Raw genomic sequence first — 8,792 nt, 5'->3', positions numbered from 1 at the left:
CCGAGGGGTCCCGACTATAACTCGGGGCCACGGGGAGCCTACGGGAGCCCGTGGCCTCGGGGACGCTACAACCACCGCGGGCCACGGGGATGAGACAATCACCCGGGGCCGGGGCGAACCCACAATCACCCGGGCCCGGGGCGTCCCCAGGACGACTCGGGGGCGAGGAGACCCCTCGGCCGCCAAGTTGGGGCGTGGAGTCCCGTCTGGGGGGACCCGAGCCCGCGCTGACCCTACAATAACCCGGGGCCGGATAGTTCCTACAATAACTCGAGGCCGTGAAGACCCGACGACAACTCGGGGTTGAGGCGACCCTACCATAACAGAGAAGCCCGGGGGCGCGGAGCGGCCCCGCCACACGGGGTCAGTGTGGGCAGGGACGGCACAGCACGGCCGGTGGACTGCTGGAGGAGGGGGCGAGGGGCCCAGTGCGCTGCAGGGCCTCGCGTCCCACTCGGCTCTCCCTTCGCAAGCGCTGTAACTTGATCCCCGGAAATTCCTGGAAAAGGGCCGCCCCCCGCCCCTCTCCCGGCAGCTCCAGGCCTCGCAGTCCGCCCCAGCCTCCCCCTCCCCTCCTCCCGCCAGCGCTGCCCCAGGTCAGGCTCCCCCTGCAGACGCCTCACCCGGCTGCGGGCCCGCCCTCACCCTGGTTGGAACCTGCCCAGATCGGGATCCCCCAGGTCTCTCTCCCGGGCACCTCCTGTGCCGGGCGGAGCCTCCATGGGGACCCTTACCCAGTCGAATTGGTGATGGGGAATCGGTGATCGCTGCGCAGCATCTGGCTGCGCCAGGAACCAGCGGGAGGGGAAAGGGGGAGAGAAGGGGCCCTAGGAGAGGCGGCGCTTCCCTCCTCAACTCCAGGCCCAGGACGTGACTCATAGGGTCTGCCCCCACTCGCCCTTCTGCCCTGGGAGGTGGTGGTGGGGAGCGTAGAGGGGGTGCCAGGGTCGGAACGAGGTACCACCAAGGAGAGAGAGGTCCGAAATCTGGTGCGTTTTCCTCCAAGGCTGCCGTGTTAGATTGGGGGCCTGGGGCGCCGAAGACCAAGCTGCCTCCCTTGATGGAGGATAAAGGAGGGCTAGGGGACCCAGAATTCCTCCCTTTGGAGAAGTCACCGCTCTGGGACATGGGGACTCTCCTTTGGTATGGGCGTTCTTCGCTCTGACCCCATTGAAATCTACCTCCACTCCCCCAGGACTTTTCCTTTTTGCAGTCTGCAGGCTAGAAGAGGGGGTAGCACACAACAAATCTCACCTTCAAAGGTGATTCCAAGAGAGGAGGGGCAGGACAGAAAGGAGATGTGATATGGGATAAGCACAGTCGTTCAAAGAAGAAAACCCGAGCGTTTACTAAACCTTGCTCTGTGTCAGGAACTGAATATGGGGACACAAAGATGACTGGATCAAGGAAGAGAAGACTGCTTAAAGGGAGGGGACTGTGAATGAAATTATTCCCAAGAAGAACGAGCGTATCCTGGAGAAATCTGATCTCTGGGTATTTGGAATAATTGGTAGTCTCTTCAAGAGTGTTATCGGGAAGACAGCATGAAATCTGTCATAGGGGCAATGTGGCCACCTCCTACCTCTTCTGACACTTTGCTCTTCCCCTCCGCCTGACTCGACTTTTTCCGCCACCTAATCACCGTGTTATAAATAAGCCGTGTCCCCTCTCTCGACCTCAATTTCCACAGATGTCTGAGGGAGTTGGACTGGGCAAATTCTGCTCTAACGTTATAGAATTTTGCTTCACTCTACCTGAGTCAATCTAACTACAGTATATTAATTCCAGTTTGCAGTGTAACTGCAATCCTGTAATCCTTCTCCCTAAAGTTGCTCAAGATGTGAAGCGCTCAGTCCCGTGCAGCCGCAGGCTACACCATCCACCCGCCACATAAAATAAACACGCGTCTCCAAAACACTACAACCCCCATGAAGCTTTAGGGTCTAACAAACGGAGGGGTGGTGCTAGTTTAATCGCTCTCGCGAGGAAATAAAATCTAACTACCATTCCCGGCGGGCGTCGCGCTGCGGAGTATCCAATCAGCTTTAACTAAAAAGTATCGCGAGTCTTCTGTGAGACTTGACTCTATAAGCCCGTGGGAACAAGTCTCGGAAACCCTTTTCACGAAGATGGCGCCGAAAGCGAAGAAGGAAGGTGTGTGCTGGGGCTGGGGATACACAGCTGGCTGGCCTGGGGTCCCCGCAGAGTGAATGGACTGGGAGGATGATGGCTGGGCCAGGCCTTGCGGTGTGTGCTGTGGGACAGCTCCTCGAGTTTTGGCAACGCTGAGGAGCGCGTGGGCCCAGCCGCACGGTCTGGGCTTCAGTGAAGGGTGTTGGGGAGGCAAGCCCGGCCGGTACCACCTGCGGGGGACAGCCAAACAGTCGGCTCTGGGGAGCTCCATGTCTCTAGACATGTAAGGAATCGGTACCTTCAATTTCTCTTATCCCCATGTTAAATGGGGCTATATACTCTCCGCCAATGGCTGGGCGACGGTATACATAAAACTACTAGTTCACATTTTTATCAAGTGTCAAGCTTTCGGTCATTGCTAGTTTCTTTCTCATCGTATCCCAAGTTCCCCCTAGAAACGTGCATATGATGGAAAAATTTTAAATTCCTGAGACTTGTGATGTCCTCAAAGGAACCACTGATGCACGTGTGGCCTGGGGCGCCCACTATGGGTCTTGAGGCCGGAAGTGATTGATTTCTGAATCTCGCATCCTCGGGATTTTTCTTTCCTTCTTTCCTTCTCTCAGTCCCTGCCCCTCCCAAAGCCGAAGCCAAAGCAAAAGCTTTGAAGGCCAAGAAAGCAGTGTTGAAAGGCGTACACAGCCACAAAAAAAAGAAGATCCGGACGTCACCCACCTTCCGACGGCCCAAAACACTGCGGCTCAGGAGGCAGCCCAAATATCCTCGGAAGAGCGCCCCTAGGAGAAACAAGTCAGTACTGCCCCGTACCCATGAAAAGATGTTTGGGTATCCTCCATTGGTAATTTGGAAATTTACCAAACCTAGAGCATGGCTTCTCAAAACCACGTTGGTACCTAGTGTGCTTGTCTAAAGGAAGTATGAAGAGAATAATGCCCTCTTTAAAAACGAAAGGAGGTGTGTTTAGCATATTAGCAAGAATTGTTTAAAACAACCCAGAGTCACTGTCAAGATTAGCGAATTGTTAGGTTAATCATCATTTCATATGTAGTCTACCTTCTTGTGAGTATAAAGTGGGACTTAGATGTTCTTTGTTTGGGGGTTCCAGGTTTAGGTTGCTCCTCATTGCACTTTTTTTAAATCTTTGCTGTGGGGAATAGTCCTGTAAGGTGAGGATGTGGGATGATTCCAGATTGATGAGATTCATTTATCTGTATTGGACGGTGAAGACCTGCAGCAGTGTATGGCAACTTCTTTTCATTCACTTTCCCAAATGTTTACACTCAAGGAATGGTTGGGGGAGTGAGTGGAAAAGGTTAGGGTACTTGAGTGTTTCGGTGTCACTAGTGGTAATGACCGACCTTAGGGAGCACAGTTTAGAGTAGAGCCATGGTAGTGGTTATCACCAGTGGGTCTTCCCACTGCTTCCTAAGAAAAAGGCAGGAGAGTGGATTGTGTCCACGGAGAAATGGACTTGACAGACTTTTTACTGCCATTTGGACCTAGAATTTAGTGTGATGAGAGATTGAGATCTGATCTCTCTTCAAAAGAGGATGGTGTACCCAGGCAAATAGAGCCTTGCTTCTCTAAATTTCAGGGGGAAAGCTGTGTTAGATGGCCACTGTAACTAACCTGAGCTGTAAATAAAAAGTTGCTTTCAAGAATTGATGGCTTGTAAGCCAGTTTTCAGCAACCAAAGGGGGCAAAACAGTCAATTCAGCCTCATAGTGAAGCACCAACATTCTTTGGAACCCTAGCCTGAGTTTCTAGATCCCATAGTCTTAACTTTGTGCTCTTGGGTTAAGTTGTCTAACCTTTTAAGTCTCAAATTTCTTCTAGAAATTTGCTCTTCAGAAATGTTGAGGTCAGGTAAAAGAATGAATAAAGTTGGAACTCAAAAATGATTGTTTAATCACTTAACGTGAAAGCCCTTGAGATGTCCCCAAGCTGAGGCTCCAGGTCCCTAAGTTTCAGGGTGCACGTGATGACACTGTTCAGCGACCAAAGTCTGACACAAATGATTGCTACCTCGTTGTCTGATGCACCTGGGCTCAAAAAGAGGGCGCATTCTTTATTGTACTGGGCCCAAGCCAGCTGACCCCATTTTGCCTCTCCCAGGCTTGACCACTATGCCATCATCAAGTTCCCCCTCACCACCGAGTCAGCCATGAAGAAAATAGAAGACAACAACACACTGGTGTTCATTGTGGATGTCAAGGCCAACAAGCACCAGATTAAACAGGCTGTGAAGAAGCTCTATGACATTGACGTGGCTAAGGTCAACACCCTGATCAGGTGAGTGGAGTCCTGTGGGATGGGGAGGAACCCGGGGCCTCTGGGCCTCTTGTCAGAAGCCAGGAAACCAGAATGGCATGAAATTCCTTGATGCTGTTTTTGGGATCAGAAGTAGACTTCCCAGTGAGCAGCCCCTGCTGTAATTGCAGCCCCTTGTATGGAGTATGGACTTCTGAGGAAACATCAGCTGTCCTTCCTCTAGGACTTAAGGGGTTGATGCTCATTTTCTTGATCCCTATCTCTAGACAGAAGCAGACCCTAGAGTAAGATACAGTTAATGTCAGGATGCCTGTGGTGTTTCCCATAAAATGGAATTGGCTTCATTTGTGGCTTAGTGGCTTCCCTGACCCCCTCTGCGCAAATGATGGAAAAATCACTATTTGGGGCGGGGGAGTGACATGAACAAAGGAACCACTGATATGCCAGAAGACTGGGGAGGAAGGAAGGGCATATGGGGGCAGTGAGGGCAGTAGGGACTAAGGCTTCCTTCTCCACCCTAGGCCTGATGGAGAGAAGAAGGCATATGTTCGACTGGCTCCTGACTATGACGCTTTGGATGTTGCCAACAAAGTAAGCTTCCTTTGCTACAAACACCCCCGCTTCCTGGGTGCAAATGATGTGTCTGTTAGTTACCAAACTTTGACTTCGGTGATTAGTTTCAACTGACTGCGCCCCGTCTTTAATAGGCCCTATCCCTCACCATGTGCCCTCAATTTGCTTTTTAACTTTGACATTTCCCGCTTAATATTCACATTTCAACTCCCAGTAACAAAGCTCCCTTTTGTTTTTCAGATTGGGATCATCTAAACTGAGTCCAGCTGACTAATTCTAAATATAAAAGTTTTCACTAGATGTATGCTTCTTTTCTTTCTGTTGATTTCTGGGTGGGAGGCCATACTATGGTATATACACACCTAAGTAACAGGGCTTGGGCAAGACTCTTGGTCTACTTAACCTGTTGGAACACTCAGCCCTATCACCTCACCATACCTGTAACAGATATTTGTGACCCAGACACATCTTAGGACAACTACAACTTGGCCTCCATCATGAGGTAAGAGACCAAGCAAGAAGCTTTGCAAGAACCCCTTCCTTCATCTCTGGAAGAGGCTTTGTATGAAACCAGTATCCAGAGTTTTCATTAGCATCCATTTCAGGGCAGTGTGGGTTGGCTGGCTTTCCAGTAGCACCTTGTCCCCATACCCATCTACCATGTCCAACCGGTCTGTCTGCTTCCCTCACCCCTTGCCCAAGGAAGGACAAGGACTTCAGAAGAGTGCTTTCATTAGTGTTTTCAATAGTGGGTGCAGGCTTGAAAGGTGGAGTGGCTGGCCCCAGAGGACACCTCAGGCAAGGGGCTAATAAGTCTCTTCTCAGTCCGTGTGAGGGTGTTCTTGGCTGTGTTTGCTGTCCTTACCACAAGTCCCTAACTGCGTTTTTCACTCAATCAAGAACTTGTCTTTGTGTTGCCGGCTGGGGACACCTTGGGGGCAGAAGTCAGAGCGGAGGAGGCGGGAAAAGTAGATGAGGATCATGACGTCCAGCATAAGCAGGATGCCCAGCAGAAAGGTTCCCAGGTTCCTCTGGCCGGCGTAACCCAGGAAGAAATGGGTGAGGTACGCCTGAGGGGCCAGTCGGAAAAGAAAGTACATAAACAAGTTGATGTATTTGTTGACTCGATAGAGGAGGAGGTCCTGGGCATTATTGATCTTCATCATCATGCGTATTGTGAGAAAGATGTTGCTGACCTCCACCAGCAGTGTTAGGACGCCCCCACCAACAAATCTGCTCCAAAAGATGCCTGAAAAGAAGGCACCCATAGCCTACAAGGCAAGGGAGAGAATGGCTTAGGGGACCCAGATGTCAAGGCTTTCCTGGAAGTTGGTGGGAATAACAAGGCTACGAGATTGAGGGGTAGGAAATCTTCCCTTACTTGCTTTCTGAAATATAGTTTACAGTGGAGTCAAGATTAAATTTTGATCCCTCCCCACAGATTCTGGGTGGAGTTTCCAGTCTTAAGAAGGTGAGGCCATGATTGCTGGCCTCAAATAGTGAAGCAAGGGCCCAGAGACTGCCAGCCCTCAGCATTCTAGCATGAGATGTGGGACACAGGGTGGGGATGGAGTTAAGAAAAGATGGTCTTTACCTCCCAGGTTCAGAAAGACAGCTGAGACTAGGTTGCTAGCACCAGGTCTATACCACATCCCCTGCTTCTCACCATGACGTGGTGGACGAGGTATTCCCAAGAAGCTCGTGCCTGTTGGCTAACCACAATATCCAGTGTGTCGTGGATGAAGTACCCTAGCGGAGGGTTGGGGGAAGAGGTCATAAATGGTGCTGAACAAGAAGCTTACCCCTGTCCCCCCTTTTTAATGCTTCCTGGGCAAGACCTACCTGCGGAAAAGCAAACAAGCAGATAGCCAGAAAGCGACCATGCGCTCTCAACGTCCACCAGCATCTCAGGGGTCTGCCATATACTGGAAGGGAAGGGAGAAGGCAGGCTCTCATGTCAGTATCCCCAGGGACCCACGACTCCCCCCGCCATTACCCTTGCCGGTCCCCGGAGGGTCTGGGCTGGCGCTATTGGCTGACGGGGGAGCCAGGAGGGGCTCGGCTGAAACCCAGGTGTCTCCTGTTTCCCAGGTGAGAACACCGCCCCCCCCCCGCCCCCCGGCGCTGCTGCCGCTCCTGATTGGACAGCATTTTAAACCGGGAGTCGGGTGAGACTGCCTGGGCCTTAGCTCGCCGGTGAGTGATGGAAAGAGTAATGCGGGGTCCCCTAGCCACCTTCACTCCCCCAGTCCTTCACTCACCACAGCAGCGCCCAGATCCCTGACACAATGGAATGGGCGAAGGAGACGAGAAGGTTGTGCCAGCGCCAGGTGCGCAGGGGGTCGGCGCGCACGTGCGCAGGCAGAGGCAGGCGACAGAGCGCGTGCCGGAGCGCCCGGAAGGTCAGCGTGGCGCCCAGGAGCAGCGGCAGGGCGGGGAAGAGCATTGGGGGCATGCTGGCCCTCCCTGCCTCTGTCCGCCCTCTAGGTGGCCTCCTCCGGCCGTTCGGGAAAGGGGCTCCCTCTCAGGCCAGTCCACCCCGGACGCCTCTCCTGCCGGCCGCCGGCCTCACACACACGGTTTCGGCGAAGACCTCTAGGCCCCTTCGCTCCTCCAGTTCCCTCCCAGCCGGCCTCTGCCCCCGCCCCCGTCCCGCCCCGCCCGCCTATCCCCGCCCCTCCGGCGCCTCTGCAGCGCGGCGGGCGCGGGCCCCATTTCCCGGGGCCCCCCCTGGCGCCTCCAGGCTCCCGCGGACTCCGGGCAAAATGGGCTGTCCCCGGGGCGCCGCCTTCGAGCCACCCCTCGCTGGCAGCTCCCGACTGCCGACGGAGTCCCACTTCGCTCGCTTGGCCTAGTTAACCCGCATGCCCAACTTTCCCCAGGGGTCCCGGCTCCCCTGCCTGGGCGGGTACTGAGAGAACTCTCTCTGCCCGCCCTCAACTCCTTTGTGAGCAGAACTAAGCGAGGCCCGTCACAACCCACGTCCTTAATCCCTGGTTCTGGGGACCAGCCGGTGCCCCGCTTCGGACTGTGATCTCCGCCCGGACCTTGTTCCACTGGATCACTAGCTTCTTCGAGCCCAAGACGAACACGTTTACCTGCCTCTACCTCGTCCCGCACCGAGTCGGTGCCTAGAAACTCGACTAACTCATCACCCATTTCCCGTCCGGCTCTTGGGTTCCTGGGGCCGCGCGGCAGTCATAGTCCTCCCTCAGACAGTCCTAGCTCTCTTCTCCCTGCTCCCTGGAGGCTAGGGCGGGGAAGACGGCCGATTGCCCAGGCCGCTGGGGTGACTCTCATTCCGCAGGCCAGTGGCGTGGAGCAATTGCACCTCGCGACCACTAGGTGTCAGCCTGTCCTCACCGTGGCGCGGGATCCCCTCCCGCCCGCGAAGGAACCAGGCAAACTGAAGGGCGGCGGAGAGGCGGGGACAGGGGTAAAGGAGAAAGGAGTAGTTGGGGCGGGGGCGGGGGCGGGGGAGAGGTGGTGGAGGTGCTGCGAGAGGGAGGAAAAGCCAGAAACCCGAGGCGCAAAGCGGTTTGGGTGTTTGTTCTGCCTCCCCTGATGGCTCCAAGGTTACACATTAACCCCTCTGGGGCTTCTTGGTCAACCAAGGCCCAATCGGTTTCTAGGTGAGAGCACGGAGTGTCCCGGCTGAGCGGCCTTCCACTCTGTGCTCCCCTTTGCTCACAGGGCAGCTTTGTCCGACAGCCACAGCGGCCTGAGCCAGACTGAGGGGCCCTCATGAGGGGCCCTTCCAGTGGTCATTCCATGTGGGTAGGTTTGGGCACCCT

At 54.4% G+C, this 8,792-nt stretch overlaps 2 protein-coding genes across 2 annotated transcripts; one reads left to right on the top strand and one right to left on the bottom strand.

Moving 5' to 3' along the window:
• The first annotated feature begins 2,086 nt into the window (after positions 1-2,086).
• On the top strand, positions 2,087-5,298 carry RPL23A (ribosomal protein L23a). Its single transcript, XM_082678512.1, has 5 exons — positions 2,087-2,154; positions 2,760-2,943; positions 4,270-4,446; positions 4,947-5,016; positions 5,239-5,298. The coding sequence occupies exons 1-5, from the start codon at positions 2,130-2,132 to the stop codon at positions 5,251-5,253; spliced, it is 471 nt and encodes a 156-aa protein (XP_082534638.1). The 5' UTR covers positions 2,087-2,129; the 3' UTR covers positions 5,254-5,298.
• A 460-nt stretch (positions 5,299-5,758) lies between these two features.
• TLCD1 (TLC domain containing 1) lies at positions 5,759-7,538 on the bottom strand. Its single transcript, XM_082678926.1, has 4 exons — positions 7,260-7,538; positions 6,841-6,923; positions 6,665-6,747; positions 5,759-6,269 (listed from the first exon to the last, which is right to left on the bottom strand). The coding sequence occupies exons 1-4, from the start codon at positions 7,451-7,453 to the stop codon at positions 5,886-5,888; spliced, it is 744 nt and encodes a 247-aa protein (XP_082535052.1). The 5' UTR covers positions 7,454-7,538; the 3' UTR covers positions 5,759-5,885.
• Between the last annotated feature and the right edge of the window lie 1,254 nt (positions 7,539-8,792).

The sequence above is a fragment of the Grampus griseus genome (genome assembly GCF_964374135.1).
Source record: "Grampus griseus genome assembly, chromosome: 20".
NCBI lineage: Eukaryota > Metazoa > Chordata > Mammalia > Artiodactyla > Delphinidae > Grampus > Grampus griseus.
Note: the sequence above shows the minus strand (reverse complement) of the source record. Positions and strands in the feature narration are given on the sequence as shown.

What these genes read in the sequence shown, in the direction of transcription:
- RPL23A (XM_082678512.1), top strand. Translation starts at nt 2,130, where the DNA reads ATGGCGCCGAAAGCGAAGAAGGAAG. An exon ending in GCCGAAAGCGAAGAAGGAAG is followed by an intron (nt 2,155 to 2,759) that starts GTGTGTGCTGGG and finishes TCCTTCTCTCAG; the next exon opens with TCCCTGCCCCTCCCAAAGCC. An exon ending in AGCGCCCCTAGGAGAAACAA is followed by an intron (nt 2,944 to 4,269) that starts GTCAGTACTGCC and finishes TGCCTCTCCCAG; the next exon opens with GCTTGACCACTATGCCATCA.
- TLCD1 (XM_082678926.1), bottom strand. Translation starts at nt 7,453, where the DNA reads ATGCCCCCAATGCTCTTCCCCGCCCTGCCGCTGCTCCTGGGCGCCACG. An exon ending in GCTTGTTTGCTTTTCCGCAG is followed by an intron (nt 6,748 to 6,840) that starts GTAGGTCTTGCC and finishes ACCCTCCGCTAG; the next exon opens with GGTACTTCATCCACGACACA. An exon ending in ACCTCGTCCACCACGTCATG is followed by an intron (nt 6,270 to 6,664) that starts GTGAGAAGCAGG and finishes CTTGCCTTGTAG; the next exon opens with GCTATGGGTGCCTTCTTTTC.